At 42.7% G+C, this 21,326-nt stretch overlaps 1 protein-coding gene and 1 long non-coding RNA gene across 15 annotated transcripts in view; one reads left to right on the top strand and one right to left on the bottom strand.

Moving 5' to 3' along the window:
* Window positions 1–172: 172 nt before the first annotated feature.
* LOC132323717 (uncharacterized) lies at window positions 173–17,992 on the top strand. Its single transcript, XR_009485420.1, has 2 exons — window positions 173–559; window positions 1,463–17,992. It is a non-coding gene; the product is annotated as an uncharacterized LOC132323717 (long non-coding RNA).
* Window positions 17,191–21,326, bottom strand: part of MBNL2 (muscleblind like splicing regulator 2) — a 106,021-nt gene continuing 101,885 nt past the window's right edge. For all 14 annotated transcript variants that reach the window (XM_059839243.1, XM_059839256.1, XM_059839246.1 and 11 more), the window contains one exon: window positions 17,191–20,156. In XM_059839243.1, coding sequence (XP_059695226.1) covers window positions 20,142–20,156 — 15 coding nt within the window. In that variant the 3' untranslated portion in view covers window positions 17,191–20,141. The remainder of the gene's footprint in view (window positions 20,157–21,326) is intronic.

Here is a 21,326-nt window from a genome sequence, read left to right as displayed (position 1 = left end):
CCCCGCCATCGGCCGCCCCGCCCTGTGCCCGCCGCCGCAGCCGCCTCCGCTCCGCTCCCCGCCCGGCGGATGCTCCGGGCCGCCGCGGCGGCTCCTGGGCGGCGCTGCCGGCGGCGGGGCCGCGCTCACGGGCTGCGGCGCGGCCGGGGTGGGGCGGCGGCCCCGCCTCCTCCTTCCCGTGTCGCCACGGCAACAGCCAACGGGGTGGGACGGGGGAAGAAAGAGCGGGGAGGAGGAGGAGGAGGAGGAGGAAGAAGAAGAAGAAGAAGAGGGCGGGCACCGCCCCGTCACGTGGCGCGCCCCCCTTCCTGCCCCCGCGCGCGGTGGCCGCACGTGATGCCGGCGGGCGGTGGCGGCGCTGCCGCCGCTCTCGCCCGTGTCCCTTCCCCTTCCCGCGTCCCCTGCCGTGCCGCCGCCCTGGGCACACAGCGTCCCCCGGCCCCGCTCCGAGCGGGAAGGGCCGGCGGGCGGTGGCGGCGGGGGCGGGCCCGGCCAATGGGAGCGCGGGCCGGGCTCCCGCGGTTCCGCTTCCCGGGCGGCGGGAGGCGGCTCCGGCGCGGTAAGTTCGGGCCGCTCCGGACCTGGCGGCTTTCCGGCTGTGTGGATCCCGCTGCTGGGTGTAAAAGTCAGTGGGATTAATCTAATCCGTGGCAGTGATCCGGTGCGCGTTGGATCCCTGTGGACGCACTGCGGTCTGGGCTGTGCCTGCAAGGGGGCGGCCGGAGGTGTTTGTTGGCAGTGAGTGCCTGCCTTCTCGCCCCCTTCTGATAGAGAGAAGGAGCCAGAAAAAGTGGTGGTACAGTTTGGGAAAAGTTTTTCATCAAAACAGATAGAAAATGAAGATGGTTGATGGGATAGAATTCACAGTTCCTCCCAGGAACTGGTATCACTCCGGAAAGATGCTCACACTTTTATGCTTGCCTGTCTGCTATGAGACAGACTCCTTAACGCTTCTTTTTTTCTTTTTTTCCTTCTTTTTTTTCCTCAGTCATAATTGGCTAGAATTATTTGATACAGGGAGTAAAGACTTTGTCTCCATTGGAGGGTTGAAGGTCAGCCAGAGCCCTTAGTCTGCTGTTCAGATGCTTTCTGAAAATGCTTTCTGGCTGTCAGAAATGAGCCCAGTCCTGGTGCTGTGTTTCGTGTTGTGCTGTTCTTCCCACTGCATTGCCATATCTTCCTCTGAAGTAAGGCCCAAGGTGTCAGCCTGCTTTCCAGGCAAGTCCAGTTCTGCTTCCTTTTTGGCTTGCTTTCATGTTTCCAAACCTAACAGTGGCAGACGTATTAAGGGCTTTTTGGAGCACATTTGTCCCTGTCTAAGTCTTCCAGTTAAAAGCTTGCCAAGTGCAGTATTTTAAGCTTTGCAGTGTTTTGCTTGGGTATTGTTAGGCTTTTCTTCTGTGTGTTCTTGATTCTTTTTTTTTTTAAATTGCAAAGCTTCAAAACAAATTTTTCTTAATAGGATGGCGATAGCTTTGGTGCGTTGAGAAGGAAGAAGATTATCCGCCAGCTTCTTGCAGTTCCCATGTCCAAAGCTGCCGAAGTACACTGGAAACCACACGTATCTGAGTGATTGAAATATATCAGTACCAGTGACGTAGACAGTTTTTTACAGGACCGTCAGAATTCATTTGTAAATATTGCAGAGCCTGATCAGAACTGAATAATGGTTTCAACAAATGACCTAATTTCTATTGGTGACTTGAGACCTTCAAGTATTAGAAAAGAGCCTACGAGAATGTGTAATATCACAAAATACAAGATACTGTACAGATTAATAACTATTGTACAGATTAAATAACTGTAACTAATTAATTAACAGTAACAGATTAATTAACTGTAACTAATGTACAGATTAGATTAATAACTATTTGTAGTGTGAATCCAGGAACCCTCCAGCAGAGTAGTGGGAAAACACCTGGATTTATTAGTCAATAATAAAAGCAGACTGCCAATTTAATGTGGTTGTGAAAAAACTGAGTGTGACAGTGGTGTGCACACAGCCAAACTTCTGGTTGACTGGTGAGACATTACTGTATCCAGTTCTGATAAATCATGTCCAGGAAAGAGGAGTTTGTGCAGAAGTACTTCCGGGAGGGTTACTGGAGATGAAAACAAAGCTTATCTACAAGAGTGCTCCGGGACTATTTGTTTGATTAACCTAGGAAAAGCAAATGCAGGGGAGGATTATGAGCAACCAGTAAGGCAGGGTGGAGTCAGGCTCAAGCGAGCAGGCATTTAACCTAATGAGCAACACTGATGGGAGAGCACGGATCTAAACTGATTATAACCTAGGTAGAAAACTGAACCCTGTCTCAGTCCAGCGAGGATTTCGTCTTCCATGAAGAACAGTGAAAATGGACTTATCAACAGGCTTTAAAACGTGTTGTGCATCAGAATAGGAAGATTATATAATTATACAAAACAGGTTTAAGTGGTCAATGTTGGAGGGAGGAGTTTTGAGCCTCCCCAACTCATCCTGAGACCAGAGCAACCTCCTGATGTTCAGCAAAAGAAAAGCTGTCTGCTGCTGGTTCATGATGGGGAGGGTGGGAAGGCCACAGTTCAGAAAGAGGTAACAGGAATGCTCCCACTAAGGAGATTTACAGCAGGTGTTCAGTCTCTGAGATTTGATGGGCAGCCAAATGTTATTTTACTTAATAGTGTATGCAGGGACCTAAGAAATGTAGAAACTGGAAATATAGAAGGATAGTGTGTATATAGAGTATGGAGGATGTAAAAGAAAATGTAGGATGGTCAACAGGAGGAGGAGCTGGATGCTGTGAGTGGATGACTGTTCCTGAGGATCTTGCCGTTGCTGTTTTGAGGCTGAACATCTTGTCATTGCTCAGTGCTGTTTTTCGGAACTTTGTTTTTGATTGTAATTCATCTGACAAGAAAAACAACACTGAAAATTCACCTAATAAGTGCTGGAGGCTCAGCCCTATAAACAAATACAGCATCAGTTATGTGGAGTTATTTATAGTGAGGCGGAGAACATGGGGTCATTTAGGTCCTGCCAGTCTGTTTTTATTGCATGTTGCTTATACTTCTGTTCTTCTTTACTGAAGAACGGGAGGAAAAAAATGAGGTAGTAAATTGCAGGGAATGAGAAACTTCCTGCCATAAAAGATTGAATTGGGCAAGGCTTGCCAGGCAAATATCTCAGCCCACAGCATGCTTTCCCAGCTTGACTTCCTTTGTAGCTTCTCACAGGAGACTCCGGAGTCATCCAGTCCCCCTGTGCTGTACAACTGGGCTTTTGCCGGCTTCCTAGGATTTTGAAACTTCAGTTTTATTGCTCACTTCTTAAGTCTTTTTATGTCTTGTATCGAGCTGTCTTATTTCAAGCTTCAGTGGCCTGCGGCTTACCGCACTCTTTTATGGTAGCCTGGAGTTTCTCAGTAAATATTGAATTTTTATCTTGAGCAGCGACCAACACACTGGTTTGTAATTTTTTTTTCAAGCTATTGTAGCCTCTGACTGTGCATTAGGGTATGTATTTAAAAGAGGAAAATGGCCTCTAATGTCTATTTCCACCCTAAAGCCAGGGTTTGCCAATTCTTCACTATTAACAGTATCAGTCACAAAATGTAGCAGCATGAAAGATGGGGGAATCCATAGTTCCCTCCCTCTGAGAGCAGATGATGATCTTCTGAAGCACAGGAAAATGTGTGAGATAAAGCTCTCTGTGCTACAAACTGTTCTGGTGTATATTTGTTTTCCATGGTCAAGTGTTCTTTAAGTGCTTATTAGTAGAAGAACGTGATTTCCTGTCCTTGCTTACCATCATGTCTACATTCAGGCTGGCAATTTCTCCTAACTGTGTGTCATTGCAGTATTTAGGAAGTGTTAAGGATTAAGATTTTGTTTAGTCCTTAATATTTCTTGTTAGAGAAATTGTCTTGTTAGTACTGTCCATAAAGTTGTTAGCAAATTGAGGATGAAATAAGCTGCAGTGAAAGGTGGCTGACTTGGCTTACCCTGTCCTTAGCATTTTAGCACCTTACCAGCTGATCAGACTGGTAATTTCCCTTTCACACTAGCAGTAAAGTTGTCCCATTCTTTTACCAAGTGCAAAATTATAAATGTTTGACACCTTTGTTCATGCTTTCTAGGTGAGAGCAGGAACTATCTGGGTTCACTTGTAAAGGTGAAGGAGGCTGGGCCTCCTCTGTCATGTCTGACAGCAGTTGAGTGGCAGCTCAGGTCCCCCAAGAGTCCATCAGTGACAGCCAACACCACCTCCAGCCTGCTGGAGGGACTAGGATTTGGGATTTAACTTAACACTGGAAGAACATGTTAGAGAAGCAAGGTTTCATTAACTTCTCTGCTTGGGGCTTTTTGTTTTGTTCTTAAGCAAATCTAAGCCCTTGTTTTGGAAGGTATGGTGAGTGTGCTTTGGTTTTGTAGTGGTGAAGCCTTGTGTGAGCTGAGGGAATGACTTTTGTCTCTGTGTCTAGCCTCACTGAAGTCAGGGGTGCTCTGTGCCAAGATGAGATAGCAGCTCTCCACAGACCTCCCTGTAAGGCAGAGTCAAAATCTGCAGTGGTGACAAGTCATCATTACTTGTCTGCATTGGCTGGAGCAGGGATTGGCTATGTGCAGGGATTCATTCCTGTGTGCCAGCCTGGGCTCAGCACCCTAAGCTGGTAAATTAGGCTGATCTGTCCAGTGTAGCAGGTGTGATGGTCATCAGTATTGCTGTGCTTTAGTTCTGGTACCTGGATTTGGGAAGACAATTCACAAAGCTGAGGTAAGCTCTAGGAAATTCTTGGCAAAACTGAGACTTTAGCACTTGGATTCCCAGCAGCCAAGCATGCTGAATGGGGAGATTTTAAACCAGATGATTGGAAATGTTCTTTGGGCAACTCTTTTCTGCTCAGTTTTAATTGCTTATAGTCTTCACTTCAGCACATTTAGAGTCAGAGAGCCAAAATCTGACGTGGTCTCTTGTACTTCCTGTGGTCCATAGGGGTGAAAGCAGACCCTGGAAGCTGGCTCTGTTACCTCCCCAGCTCTGCCCAACCCCACACTGCCTTTCTCCCTCTGACACCTGTGCTGGGCTATTTCAGCTCACTAAATTTGTAGAAAGTGAACCCAGACTATAAATACAAATTGTTTTATAATTCCTAGTTGCCAGGGGCTCAGCCATGAAAGAAGAACAGAGTTAACTCTGTTAACTCTCACAGTGTTAACATCTTCAACTTAAAACAGTTTAACTCCCACCTATTGATTCCCAAGAGACTGTTTTGTGTTGTGAGGGAAAACAAATGAGATTACATTCCAGCAGAACGAGATTCAATTAATGTGTTTTCCCTTACAACTAGAGAGGACAACCAGTGTGAACACAATTACTGTGGCTCCACCAATAGATACTCATTAAATTGCTGAACCTGCCACTTTCAATTGTGTGATCCAGTCCCCAGGGTTTGGGTTCTTCTGGTTTTTTACAGTTTGAAAGAGATGGAGACAATAGCAGTAGACATACCAAAGTCTTCTCTCAGTCATAATTTAATTTTCTAACCAGAAAGGAGCATTAAGGTAGCTTCAGTCCCATGGGTTTATTTCAAAATTCGATAGGTCCACAGATCCCCACAGCTTTCTCATTATTGATCTTTCCTAACACTGCAGGTTAACTGTTAAAAGAAGGGGATCACTTGTTGAGGGGTAGGAATGATGATTTTTTTAACTGTTTTATGCAGTCAGCTGCCCATCCCTGTCGTGTATTAAGGTCATTGTGTTTAATTGAAGATGGTGGTTAAATTAAAAAAGAGTAATTGCTCCTGGCCTCTCTTTTTGCAAATAGTAAAAATTTGATAAGCCATTCCCCCAAAGTGCCTGGAAATCAAAGTGAAAATAGTATGAATTAGCTTGTGACCTGATTTTTACTGTTTTCAGTGTTTTTGGTGGACTTTTGCTGATGTATTATCTCATTTCACAGCAAAACTTTCCTTGCTTCCCATAAAGCAAATAAGAAACCTTGGTGGTGCAATTAATTTTAATTAAACTTCAACTGCATATTTAAGTTTTGTAAGAAATACTCATCACTAATAAAGTTAAGTTAAATAGCTGTTGTTCAGATGTAAAAACAGAGGGAGTCAGTTTAAAGATGCAAAATAAACCAAACCCAGGTAATTTATTATTTTATTTGACTGTGTCATTCTTTCTCCTTATGATGTTTAAAAATAAATCAATTCAATCACCAGACTTAAGAGAAAGTTAAGACAATGATTGTCTGTTTTTATTAAGATACAAAAGTTTTGCAGTATCTGTTATAAGATAGTCTTTTTTTTTTCTGAGTGAGACTTAAAATAAGTCCTTTTTTATAATAATCATTGTAAAAGCATCATGGACGTTAGAGTTATAGGCACCAATAAGTATTATAGTTACAATAATAGTAGTTTGTTATGTGGTTATTTTTTGCAAAATATTCAGAGCTGATATTGTAAGATCTCTTAATTGCTCTGAGTTACGCTGTAAATTAAAATAAGATTTCCAGTATGCTTTTCACAGAAAAAGGGGAAGCATTTAATCTTGATTTCACATAATGCAATCATAACTTGGATAAATTCAATTTAGTACATGAACTAAAACCGAGCAGGTGATTTTGGTGCATATCCAAAGGGCTGGGTTTGTTCTGAGTGTTTGGATTTACACCATGTGTCCTGGTAGAGTTGGTTGCTGTGCCAAGCACGGCAGTCACTGTGGGAAAGGGCTGGGGAGGGTCCCTGAGGAGAGGCAGGTTTTAAGGGCAGACATGCAGAGGTAGGTTTAAAGGGGGCTGGTCATTGCCTGAAGTGCAGACCCTGTCTGTGTACACCAGGAGGTGGACAAATGTACAGTAACTTGTCTCTTTCTGCATGGAAGTCTGGAGTTTCTACTTGTAGGAGCTTGTGGAGCCCAACCTCTTAATTAGTGGGACAGGAGGTTTTAACTGAATGCTTCACGATCATGTGGCTTATATATGATCTTTATCAACATAGGAGCTACTAACTGCTGGCCTTCAGAGATTAACATTAAGGGCATGAACATAATTGCCTCCCAACATTGACTCTTGGGTTTGCCTTTTGGTCTTTAGTTATTGTTGCTTCTTTTTGCTGCTTTGTGATAGATTGTTCGGATTTTTTTTAACAGAAACCAGGAATCTCATGTTTTTCGTGCCAGTAGCTCATGCTTTAAGACAACCCAATATCATAAATTTATGATAAAATCATTCTGAGGATAAAGAAAAGATTCATGCAAGGAAAAACTAAAAGGAGCTGAGTTTGGGAGGTGTACAAAGCTCTCATACTCTTCTTTAAGTCTTCAGTGCTGTATTTGAATGCAACACTGGGACTGCTGTTTTCAAGCAGCCTTTCAGAGGTGTGTTATAGTGGGAGGCCTGTGCAAGCAGGAAATCTGCATATCCTACTTAAGGAACCACAGCTCATTTGTTTGAGGAAGATAATACAAAGAATTAGCTCCAGCCCCTCTTGGCATTTTCTCTTGGGCTTTCAGTGAGAGCTGATACAATTACAGGTAGATGCTTGCAAAATAATTTGGGAGCAACCCACAACACACCAAACAAATCTACCGTGTTAGAGTTTTCCAGAATTATTTTGGGACTTTCATATAGATCTGGTCCCACTGCACAGAGATGAACTTTATCAGGATAGCTTTTCTGGGACAGATTCCAACAATATATTTCCTTGTGGGTTTGGGATGAGCACACTGGACCTATTAGATGTCTGAGGAAAATACTAGAACTACTCCATGACAATCTTCTCAAAGTGGTTAGTGTCTGGTCATGCCTCCTCTGGAAAAAAACCCCATCATTCAGGTGATGTATTTTTATCAGGTAACATGATGGCTTTCTTCATGCAGAGAGAGACATGAGCAAAATTCGTGATTGCTGCAGCCCTGTAATGTTCTCTTAAACCATACAAGTCAGCCACACCTGTCTAGTTAAGGAGTAGCTTTTCATAAAATACTCTTATAAGCAAAGTTTTTAAATTATTAAGAGGGTGCTGGAAAAATTGGTGTAGTGTTTTAAAAAGTGATAATTTAATTTGCATATGATGTCCAAGTACCTCTGTGTGTGTGTGTGTATGTAGTTAGAAGACATAAAGGAAATTAAAAAAAGTAAATCTTTGCTGCAGTGTTTTCCAAGGACTTGAAAACCTTCAGCCAGTGTTTCAGCTCCTATAAATTGGCATAAACTCCAATAGCTTAAAGCTGCATTAGTTTATGTGACCCAAGGAGATGACCACTGGGATTTGTGGGACCACTGTGTAAATACGAGAGCCTTCAACCTGCCAGGGTCAAAATAAATAATGCCTTTGGTACAGTCCTGGCTCCATGCTTACATTTTACTCCTCGATTTAAGCAACATCATGTGAAGCAGAGCAGGGCTAAGGGAGCCTTCAGCAGCTCTGCACCTGTCCCCAGCAAAACCCCTACCAGGCTGCTGCCATTTTCATCTTGCAGATGGAAACTGATGAAGAGAGAAGCTGTGTCCTTACTGTGGCATTAAAAATTCACTTTGTGGACAAAAGAGGCAGTGGCAGAGCTTTCCAGTGCTAAGTAAGGGGCAAACCCTTCTGAGGAACATCTGACATGACAAGAAAGTTTTGTTCCTCCAAGCCCCTCACTTGCCTGTGGAGTAACACAGAAGGAGGTGGAGAAATGCTCTTGCAGCTCTGCCCTTGTGCCCACACAGATGCTTCCTTGGTGTCAAGACAAAACAAATTAAATGGTCCCCACAGGCTCTACCTGTGCAACGTGCCCCTCTGCAGGGGTGGGTGAATGGACCCTCAGGGGTGGAGCTGGGCAGGCTAAATTGTTATGAATGCAAATGCCTGAAGAACAGGCTTTTAAAATAGTTTTCTTTTTCCCCTGAGATAGAAAAGGCACTGATTAAAAACGTTGGCACTTTTTGCCAATCCAGGCTTTATCCAGAGGAAAAACGCAGCAGTCTGGGAGGTGCCAGGGATGCTCCTGGCAGGAGTAGCAGATGCAGAGCCATTCTTCCCTGCAGCAGGTTTGCTGCACTAGCCGGCATAGCTGCAGGCTGCTAGCATCATAAACCTCCAGCTATTTTTATTTCATCAAAACAAATGCAAAGTTTGCCTCTAAACAGATATAAAATGCTCTAAAAGAGTCTTGGGCTTTTTCTGGCATGGAAAAGATGCAGTGAGCCAAGCCCTGTGTCCTGTGCCCATGTGGGTAGAGGTGTGTGGAGACACACCAGGAAAGGCTGAGGAGCAGTTGCTGGGAGGCTGGGTTGAAGCTGAGAGGACAGCTGCATGTGAGCCTGTGTCACCTGCATTAAATGAATGGGATGGGGTCGAGGGCCTAAGGCACACAGATCCAGCCAGGTCTCCCTTCTGAAGCAGAGGGAGCTTTGGCAGCCCCTTGGCTGAGCAGGGACCATCGGTGGTCAGGGGACGCTCAAGGGCAGAAACAGGCAGGTGTGTTGCAGGCAAGCTTTGTCTCACCTCAGCCACCTCTGAGATCTGTAGGTGCCCTGTGGAGCTCATCAGCCTCCCAAACCCCCAGACTTCTTAATTTTACTGATTTAAAAATAGCCTCAGGCTCCTTAAGGGGCTGCAGCTGAGGAGACTCCCTTGTAACCCAGCTGGCTGAAGGAGCCCTGTAAAACTCACCTGATACTTCAGGTCCTCCACAGGGAGGTTTTCCAAGTGTGGTAGAAAAAGGCATTTTTACATTTCTGTCTTTGCATGTGCTCCAATTCCTCTGTGTTTTGACAGAAGGAAATGTGGCACAAGGGGCTGGCTACAGGGAATGCCAGTGCTGGCCTACAGCAGGGGTTTGGCAGAAGAAATACCAACAAGGAGAAGCCAACAGGACTTACTGTAGAGGCCACAGACTTTCCTTCTTCATACTTACTAACTTCTCAGAGAAGTCCTGGTACTTCTGATGCCATAGGTTAGGGGACTTTGGGTTTTATTTATTTACAGTGATGCCATTTTTCATGTGCAGGAGCAGGATAGCTGGTGAGGCTGTTTGGATTCTGACACAGGATGTGTTGAAGGAATTAAGACACATTCCCCAGGGTCTGCCTCTGAATCCTCTCCTTCCTGTTGCCTTCAGCTCTATTAGAAGGCTGTAGGGTGGTCCTGTGGTAAATCTAGTAATCTGCTAGACGAAGCACCAGGCATCTGAGAAGACCTTCTATGGCTTGTTGACAGCCAATCTAATTATCCCTGTAGTGATTGCCACAGACAGACACACACTTTGGGATCCTGAAAGAAAAACATTGTTTAAAAAGATGAGGTACTTCCATTTGTGTGAAACAGGGTACTTTTCACTGCTGAGCAGCTACCCACAGCTCCTGCAGAGCATGGCAGTGTCCATAAATCTACACACTAGCTTCTCCAAATACCCTGCTCAAGTAACCCAGCCTGAATCTATTCCTTTCACCTGTGCATCCAGCTCCAGTAACAAGTGTTTAATCCCACTGAAGCCCAGGTCTTGCTTCTGAGGGACCCCACCACAAATTCTGGATGTTTCAATGGGTATCAGCCCCTGTGAATGGGAGCTTCTGACACCATGATGCTGCAGCATGCATTTCTAGATAAAACTCACCTTGGGAAATGTTTACATTGCTGAGCACACTGAATCCAAGTTCTACAAATGCCACATCTTATCAGGGCCATTTTCTTTATTAGTTTTATTGCAAATTGGCTTGAGTCTATTGACTCCTAGAGCATGAAGCCACATCCAGCTAAGTCTTGGAAGCTGAAAACGAAAGGAGATGCAGCTGTTTCTCTCTGGAGCATTCATGAGGTAATAATAGTAACAATAAGGGGAAGGAAAATAGAGCAGTTTCATTGTGACATTTTTTAGAAAGTAAGGATTCCATTGAATATAAAATGGTAATTGATTTTAGGCACTTGGATGGACTAATGTTTGCTTTTAATAGAGTCATTTTCTGAGAAGTGCAGAAAAAGCTGTGTCAAGAGGGAGCAGCCCTCACTTCGTATAGAGAGGTGCTGCTGAGTAGAAGTGTTGAAGTCCTTTATTTAAATAGGAATAATTATATTACACAGGAAACTTGGATTTGAAAGCAGTTCCTCTGATACATTCCTCTTCAGGAGTAATTATCTGCTGCATTCACCAAAGCCCAAAGGCTGTTCTCATATCACATTGGTTCATCTGCATTATGGCTAAAATTAAAACAAAGGGAGACAAATAAGAAAGGATGTAAAACTGCCAAATGCCAGGTCTAAAAGGAAGTCTTTTTCACCAAGATGGAAGGTAAAATGCCTTTTAGAGTGAACATCTGATGTTGATGTAGGTAAAATCCAAGTAAGAGAATAATAATGCTGCACTTGGCTTCTCACCATTTGATTTCCCCTCACTGCTTTGCACCTTCTGCTTTTCATGGGGTTTCCATCATATCCAAGAAGCTCTCATCAAAACCTTTCCTGTGGACAGCATTCACTGGAAGACTGCTCTGGCCAAAGCAGAGAGTTGCTTCTGCTGCTGAGGTGGAGACTCCTTTGCAGTCAGCCTGCTTCATTTGTCTTCTTCCTGACCATAAAATGTTGGACAGAGCAGATGAGACATTGCCTTCATGGAAGTCAGATCTTCTCTAGGAAGGCTAACACCACTTTACCTTCCATGCAAAACAAATCCATAATTAAATGATGCTTTAAATGCTCAGACTGTTGTGGTTTCCTTCTTATGAAAATGAAGTTCATTTGGTCGATTCCACGGGAACTGACTCACAAAGGCTTCCATAACCTTGCAAGGAACTTCTCTGTATGGTCAAGAACAGCATGGCCCTTAATTTGGATCCATTAATCTCCTAAGGAAGGCCAGCAGAATCAGGTGAATGAAGATAAAAGCCTCTGTGCATGAATTAAGACAGAATTGGCTAATGCTCCCTCTTAAATAGTAAGTGGACATTTCCCCCCTGAAGTTTCTCTAAACAGAAAAGGATTCACATTAATGTGCATGTGTAGTGGTGGGGAAAGGTGTTTGATTACTGTAGTACAGATCACTTAAATCATCTCCTCATCTTTCAGGCAGTGTGCTCAATCTGTGGGGGCAAGATGAATCAGTTCCTTGCACCCATTGCAGTCCTGCAGTGGTGCAAGGACCACAGTGTGCTCTCCAGCCACATGGTGCTGTGAAAGCCTACATCATCTCTAGAGCCAAAGGAAAAAAAGGGGAACAAGATGGTTTGAAAAAACAACCACCCTCAGACAAAAATAAAGGCATGGAAGCCAGCAGGTGGCATGGGGTTCCCATGGTGCATATATGCTTAGAATGCTCGGGTGAAAGCCAGAGCAAGAAGGAGCTGGAGGCAGGATTGGGAATGCACAGCACCCTGCTGTGTGCCCCAGCTTGATGGAGGAGGGGTCACACTAGGCACCTCTGTAGGCAGCAGGGCTGGGAACACTTCAGAAGAAGCAGTTCTGCCTAGAAATTCAATGTTGTTACCCTCGGTCAAAGCCTCAGTCAGTCTCCTTTTGCTTATACAAGAACCCTGGGACTGAATGCAAAAGGCTTGGATTTAGTGTGGTAAAAGCATATTTCTGTTCTACCTGCACACAGAAAAGGATGCTCAGGAAGAAACTATTGCCACTATTCAGGCAATCCATACTGTGCTACATCTGGCAAATAGAGCAGCTGCAAGTAAGAAAGTGCCGAGCTGGCTGACAATTGGATTTAATTTGGTTTCATTTGCTTTATAGGCTCTCTGTATAGAGTCATAGAATGGTTTGGGCTGGGAGGGACCTTTCAATGTCATCTTACCATGGGCAGCTTGTTATCAACTCAGCCAAGTTGCTCAGAGTGTCATCCAACTTGGCCTTGAATGTTTCCAGGGATAGGGCATCCACAGCTTCTCTGGGCACCCTGTTTGAGTTTTTTGTCACCCTCATTGTAAAAACCAGAATTCTGTCTTATATCTAATCTAAATCTACCCTCTTTTAGTTTAAAATCATTTTCCCTTGCCCTGTTGCAACAGGCCCTACTAAAAAGTCTGTCCCCATCTTTCTTATGGGCCTCCCTTAGGTACTGGAAGGTGACCTAAGGTCTCCCTGGAGCCTTCTCTTCTCCAATTAATCACCCCAACTCTTTCAGCCTACCCTCAGGAGAGGTGCCCCAGCCCTGACCATCTTCGTGGCCCTCCCCTGGACTGACTCCAACAGGTCCATATCATCCTTATGTTGGGGACTCCAGAGCAATCAATCTAACAAGCTGGTGAGAAAAACACCAAACGAAAGTTCCCATCATACCTGCAACTCCAGACAAAACTGGACTTGAAGAATTCCAGCCTCTCCCATGATCCAATTAAAAGGAAATAAAATGAGAAGTCCCTTGCCACAGCAGGAGTTGCCAGCATGCTTCTACTGCTGCCCAGAAGCACTTACCATGAATTCCAAGATAACAGCAGAAGAATGGGCAGTACCATCAGCCGAGGGACTTCCTCCTGTGATTGCTCCTGCAAAGTTCACACTCGTGGAGGAATGCATTGATTTTCTATTAGAAGAGTTCAACCTCATTTATTTCCTCTGGAATGGATATAAAATAGCCACTTTTAAGGTCAATAGCACTTTCTATCCCATTCTGTAGTTAGAAAGTCCACTGAAATCTGCTTAAGGCTGACCACTTTTTTCCATGTGAGTTCTCTTTCACTTGTAGTTGCTTTTGTAGCTTTTCTTTTGAGCCCATCTGGCTTGAGGAAGGACACAAAACGGGACTCTTGCCTTTCATCATCATTTATCTTAAACCTAGAAATGAGCATGTAGGCTTTACCAATGCCTGTCCAAGGACAGCTTGCTAGCAACTTAGAGAAATTAAAGCAACATAACTAATTTGGTTAGAGTAGGGTACATTCATTTCACATGTTAAATGGAGCAATTTATTTGCATACAGGGACAGTCCATCCCATTGCAACTGCACTCAGCCTCTGTTGTACTGATAACATCACACCTTCATTGGCATAATAACTGAATAAAGTCCATGTGAAAGTTAAGCCTGAAGAAATCATATCACATCTTAAAGGGTTACCATATTTTGTCACTCCTCCCTACAACATGGTAAGACATAAGAACTGCTTGAATTCCTGTTGTAAATTTTCATGAGTTTCTCAAGAATTTTGTGAACTGCTCTAGCTTTACATCTGTGAGCACAGGAACACGTTAGGTGACATGAAAAAAACTTCAAGGTACCATAGTAGGAGAGAAAAAGCTTAAATATGCAAGCTGAACATCCTCCAAATACCTACAGAGAAGATGAGGATTTTTAACTATCAGACAATTTCAGTCAGTCTCATGATTTTGTGATTTCTTGTGCATGATGGATGTTTTAAAAGCCATCAAAACCATTGTCCTTTGTGAAAACAGGTGGGACTCATTGACTAAACTCATCGAAGGTGTTGTAGAGTATCTGAGCCATCTGCATGGGGCTGGCAGACTTAACACACTCACCCAGACCTGTGCTGCTCCATGACAGCAGATTTGAGACTCTACAGATACAGACAGAAAGCTGGATCCCACTCTAGCAGTTTTCCAAGTGTGAAAAACTTGCCCACTCGCAGTCCTGAGCTGTGCTGTGAGGTAGCATCTCTGGATGTGCTCCACTGGCACTCAGTGCAGTGGCTACAACCATAACCCAAGGAAATAAAAGCACTTCTTCCTTCTAGCCCTGCGTGAAAAGGAGAGGCAGCCATGGCAAATGCAAACATAGCTCAGGTTTAGCACAGGCAGCACCTGCCTGACCATCCCTGGGGGCTGTTCCTACAAGGTGAACCTGACACCACTGTGGTCACCCTCGCCACCTCCACATCCTGGCATCTCTTTGGTCTGGTGGCCCTCTGAGGAACCACAGAGGCCACACCTTGACTGTTTTGTGTCAATTAAGGCTAAGGAAGACAGTCACCAGAATTTGTTTTCCTTAAAAGTAGTATCCAAATCCAGCCCTTTGAAGATGAGAAGAGCAGGGCGTCTTTCCTGTAGTGATTTTCCTAAATCATAAAGCCAAGTGTCTTCCTCACACTGCAAGAAGCCTTGATGGAAATAATGCAACTGCAACCCAGCACTGAGTAAGCAGCTCACACCAATACCTTTCTTTCACATTTCTTAGTATTGCATTTTTTCCCCTGTTACAGCAAAAGGTATTTTCATGTAATTAAACATGTAATATATTTTCTACAATTTCTATGGTTTTTATAATTACAGAATTAGAAGACTAACACTCTAGAATGCATTTCCATAATTTATCCATTCACAGATAATCAAACTATCTATTGCATACCTTTATGCTTGAATATATTACATACCAGCAACAGTGCAACAGCTGAGGTGATTTTGCTCTCACACACACCCACTCCAGCAATAAACATCATCTTGACCCATGTAAAAAAGCTTCCAGAGCTTCCAATTATATGACATTTAAAAGGCAGGCTACAGGACAAAAGGCTTGGCTAGAGAACTGATTGCAGGCGTAAAGAGCATGGTATGCTCAGATGACACCCATCATGCTCAGATGCCAAGGAAGGTGTTCAGCAATTCCAGGTGAGCTAATTTTTTTTGGTTCCCTGAATTCATGCAATAAATGTCACTAGCAGGAGAGGCAATGCCTGCACTGTTGAGCAGCCTTGCTCACCAGTCCTTTTATCTATTCAACTAGAGTACAGAAATGTTGGGTTGCTCCTGAGCTGTCTTCTGGAGTCAAACAACTCTTTTGGAAAGAAAACCCAGTTGCTGTTTTAGTAACTTGCTCAAGAGTCACTCCCAAAGAGCAGCATGAACAAGGTTCAACCAGTCTTGGCTTCCTTTGCTGGATACAAACATGCAAAACTATCCCAGCAGTCTCTGATCCCTCAAATGTCACATCCCCTTTTGTTTCATGCTTTTAATTCCAGTGGATTGCAAGAACACCCCAGTGCTCAGATTACTTCAGATTTTTGAACTGACAACCAAGCAAACATAGAGAATAAGTCTTATGGCCTTGGCTACCCCACGTGGGGTCAGGGGAGGTGCATGGCCAAGCACAGGGAGGAAAACCAAAGGTTTCTAAAGGCTCTTCCTCTAGAAGTAACTTGCTCCATTTTGGAAACTGATGTTATCTGAAGGGGGGCCGCTCTGCACGTGGACACGTACAGACACTGTGGGTTTGCTGTGGCCCCTGAAGGCTCACAGCATCCACGAGCACTTCTCCAATGCCAAGAAAGTGTCAAAGTTGACAAGAAACAAAGCAGCTTTTAGACAAGAAAAGTGACCCTTCTTGGCAGCTGACAACTGTCCAGGGTGGGGTTTAACATACGAAAGTGTCAACAGACAGGCTTCCCGCTCCTGGGTCATTAGGAGTTGAATTTTAATAATTTGCTGCTTCTGCTCTACAATGCCCTTGCAGTTCTCTAATGCTCCAGTCCTTCCCTGTCCCTGCAAGTCATCCTATTTCTTCTCTCCATCCCACACATTCATTCTCAGCAGGCTTCTGGCTCAGTATGTCTGTGATACATCCAAATAGACTGGTTGACCTGGTGGTTTTCCTCATCACTTCTGACTTTGGGCTCCTTTCAAATCAGCCCTGTGCTGATGAAGCATAGACAACTTTATGACACAAACTCTTTGTGATTCTGCAGGAATTGTATTTTCTTTCTTTAAAGCATTAAAAAAAAAAAATCAGAGAAGGCCGTGTAAAGTAACCATGGAGCTGCCAGACACAGTGTTTAATTTAATCCCTCCTTTGTCACTAGTTTGCTATGCAGTCCTTGCCCGTGGGCACACAACTCCTCTGTGATGCTGCTCTCTCCAGAGGAACTAGCAGATAACAGGGATTATCTGTTGGTGTAACACTCTTCAAGATGTAGAAAAGAAAAGAAGATGCAAAGGATGTGCCACCAAAAATTTGCCACAATGGTCAGACAATTGTGGGCAGCCCCTGGGATAACCAGTGCCTGCCTGCACCCCGGCATGCGCGAGTGGGCGGGAAGTGCTTGGAATGGCTGTTGGAGGCATGCGGTACAGGAGAAAGGCATGGGCTTCCTCACACAGCACCTGCATGTCCTGCACCTGGGGACTGCACTTAAGGATTTGTTACCTGAACAAGCAATTAAGGAAAAAAAAAAATTTAAAAATACATACCTTTTAAAGATTCCTATTTTTTGTTACCCCAGGCCCCTCCTTCCAGAGCGCGCCACAAGAAAGGATTGCCCCGACTCCGCTCTCATTTTAAAATGCTTCTTTTTATTTCAGTGGTTGTACATTGGGTGAATGAATTTAACGTCACAACAGAAATAGAATGGCTATTTAACAGACCACTAGTAATTATATATGCTGGAAAAGAGTGAATGGAGGGGTTTCTCTTAACTGTTACTGAAATATTCATTGTACGTGTCGTCAATTATGCTGGATGAGAGAGGCAAACAAAAAGGTATTTTGGTGAGGTGCTGTATCCTTTGAAGAAAAAAAGCACTGAGACATCTCAAGTCACTTGAAACCATGTCCCAGCTACAGTATTTACTGTCTCCGTGTTGGCCCATCTCATGGTTCTTTTAGGGGGGTTATATTTCTTGTTGTATTTTTTTTAATTAAACAAAGCATTTAAAATTTAATCATTTTCATTAGACTTTTTTTTTTAAAATATAAACAAAGTTTTGGCAAATAATATTTATACAGAAAAATAGTTTTAGATCTTCCCAAATTTTGAAATAGTCTATAAAATTACTTTATAAATAAATAAAATGCAGAATCTGTTGTACACGTATTTGCACATCTCTGTAATTGCCTCCTTACTGTTAGCATAGGTTTGTACTTGTACAGTTTTCAGGAATATTACAAAGTCATAAAGTCGGAAAGTGGATCTCTTATTAAAAATACATTTTCTCTTTTTGTCTGTCAGTTTATCTGGATGAAAGACCTGATGTATCTGAAGCTTCGTCATCCATGGGCAAAAAATAGTAATATTGGATTAATTGTAAAAAACATAGAATAACAGTAATTTTGAAACATAAAAAGTTCACACAAAATGATGTCTTGAAGAGTTATCTACATAAAATATTTAAACATGGATAATTTACCATTTAGTATTATACAATAAGCTACCCAAATGCCTAAATTAACTATTATAAAAAAATAAAAACAACTTTGACAGATATAGGCAAGTTGCAGTGTCAACTACCTAGTTATAATGACTGAGAAAGTCTACAAATATTAGTGTTTTAATAGTATATAATGGTGATACCTTAACTGCTAAATAACAAGTTAAGATACGTTATTTTTCCACAAATTAAACTAACGCAACGTTACAAGCACTATGTTAATTTTACAACCAAATTGTGATTATTTTTTTTTCTTTCGGATGATCAAATCTCCAGCTTTATATATAAATAGATAGTAATTAGACATCAGACAAACAAGATTTAGCCTGGAAAATAATTCCCTAGACAAATAATAATATGGTTAGTGCCTTCAGTCGTTCAGAACAGGCAGTGCTGCCAAAGTTTAAAATAGTTTACAATCAATCTGAAGAGGTTAAGTTAAAATACTGCAATCACTAGTAATGTCCACATAGAAAACTTATGCTGCAAACAATTATACATAATATCCACTTATAACAGCTGTCTTGTTTTTTTTAAACAATAATTTAAAAACTATGTCATTTATGTGATACATGTGCAACATATAAAATGTGAAATATGAAATATTTGGTACAATAGTGCTTGAAACAAATCTCAAATCAAACAAATGAAATTTTAATTACACATATATAATTACCTTGTAAATCAACAAAGTATTTAAAAAAGTAAACAACATTAAAATCTGCTTCATCCATATATATGTATGTATGTATATATAACATGTATATAATTGTATTAAAGATATCTTCATACTTTTGTGACATAAAATATGTTTTTAAAGGAAAACAATTAAAAGAACTATTTTTTCTCCACTCTAATCTGGTTACAATCTTATAATCCAATTAAAAAAATGCAAATACAGTAATGATTTATTAAACTGAATCTCATTCTACATTCTTAGTGTTCAGTTAATAGCCTAGATTAAAGTCACCTATGAAGTCTCAGTGACTCAACTGAATTTTAATTAAATTAGAGTATCATACAATCTCTTCATCTACAGCCTTTTTTTTTGCCTTTTCTTTTGTTAGTTTGGTCTTGGTGGTTTTTTTTTTTTTTTTTTGCTTTGTTTGATTTTAGACTTCTAGAAATTACTTCTTAACAGCTTGGATCTTTTTGGTAACCTGACTATGAGTTTCAAAGATTATTCACGTCCGATGAGATTTGACTGTTGGCATCAGGCTCACTTTCATCAAGTCTGATGTGACAAAATTTAGGCACTTCTGCAAAGTCTATTTTAAAAACATTATAAATATACTCATAAAATAATATTCTCAAGACTTTGTTCTTTTGGGGATTGAAAGGGGTATGAAGTTCATACTGTGCAAAATTTTTAAAATTTTCTTCTGCTATTCTGCTATGATTCAAATGCAACTTCTCCATACAAGTCAAACACCAACCATGTGCATCTAAAGACTTTGTGCTTTACTTTGGACTTCTGGCTAAAAATATCAGATTGGCAGGATGATGTGCAGGACACCGGGCTGCGTTTCACCTCCTCTGTCTTGGAATCAACTCACCAAGGGAGCAAAACCAAGATTTTTTTTTTAACTGAGAAGAATACCCCGAATCATAGTTTGGGTGAAAATTAAACCTGCAACTGGGGAAAGTTTTTAGTCAATGCAATTCAATTATTGCTCAGCTCGAAAGATTCATAAACATGGAATCTCACGAGACTAACTGATCTGGACCATTTTCGTTAGGTGTAGTTATGGAGAAACGACAATATTTGCAATAATTAAACTATGCTTAGAAAATCTTTAAAACTAAATGTTATCCTTTATGTCTTGAAACATCACAGCTGGTATCAGGTAGTTAACTATTTTAGGTTGGAGTATAGTAAGCATACCATATTTAATATTCATATATGACATAGCAGCACTAGCTTTTTTGAGTTTTTGATTTGTCCATAAGAACAAATTCTTGACTTAGCATGCAGTTTGTGGCAACTCTAGAGAGGAGGAGACGGGGTAGTATGTACAGTAGCCGTGCTTGGCCGTCCGCAGGGAGGCTTCGTGACACTCCGTCCCGCTCCTGCCGGCTATTTCAGGATTATCTGTGGAGAGAAAGGGAAAGCGTGATCGCGCTTTTAGGTGACGCGGGGACAGCAGTGCGCCCAGCCGGCCCGCGCTGGCCTAATTGGGCTCAGGCACAGCTCACACAGGACAGTGTCCCGTGTGGGACAGTGCCTCGTGTGGGAAAACGTCCCCTGTGGGACAGCATCCCGTGTGGGACAGCATCCCGTGTAGGAATAGCATCCCCTGTGGGACAGCATCCCATGTGGGACAGCATCCCGTGTCCTCAGGCTGCCTGGGAGGCGTTTGTGTCTCACACACCTGGTTGTCATCCCCTGCACACGTGTGCATGAGAACACACAGAGGGGGTACTTTATGTGCCAAAACACTGGAGGGCAGTGCTGATCCAGGGCTTGGCTGTAGGTGGGTGTGCACCCTCAGCGCCCTGCCTATCAGTGGAGGTGGAAGCCCTGCACCTCCCCGAGGAGCTCAAAGAGCATCTGTGCCTGGGGCGATTCTCAGCTCCCACTGTGCTCCCAGAAAATCAGGAATGACCAGGGGAAACACTGGAGGCAGGGCTCCTTGCCACTAACAAGCAAAAAGATGTACTGGGCTGGGTGTTTTCATAAAGCAATAAAGTGTCCTTTCAATGCACTTCTAGCAGCTGCTTATTCCCTAAAAAAATTAACTGCAGATCAGTGAACTTGAGAGGTTTTCTCACACTTCCTTATGGCAAGGATTCCAGGGGGATTACCATAGTGATACTTCTGTGCACCTAACTGGTCACTAACCTTGCTGCTTTACCTTCATGGTGTCTCAAATGGAGGGTGAAAAAATCACTTTACAGGTGTATTTTACTTGTGCTTCCAATATTGCAAAGGTTAAATGCACAGTGTGCTCAGCAACCAACTCCACCTGCTCACAGTATTGGAAAATGGTTCAGATTTCCATCACCTGCCTGAAATGGCTCAGTGAAAGTGATATCAAAAGGCAGAGGTGTGATATTTTATCACACCATTGCTATCCTGTGCTCCAGACTTAAGCATCAGTCAAGGAATTAAGAGCATATTGCCTGCTCTTCCTTTTCATTTGGCACTTGGCATATTTTTAAGCTGTATCTGCAGGTGGTATGCAAGGCAATCATGACAGCACTTGGACCTACTTGTGTATTATGAAGCTAGACCACTGCTTAATGCAATATTTATATTAAA

The sequence above is a fragment of the Haemorhous mexicanus genome, chromosome 2 (genome assembly GCF_027477595.1).
Source record: "Haemorhous mexicanus isolate bHaeMex1 chromosome 2, bHaeMex1.pri, whole genome shotgun sequence".
Lineage (NCBI taxonomy): Eukaryota > Metazoa > Chordata > Aves > Passeriformes > Fringillidae > Haemorhous > Haemorhous mexicanus.
The sequence above is the reverse complement of the archived record's forward strand: the minus strand, read 5'-3'. Positions and strand labels throughout refer to the sequence as shown.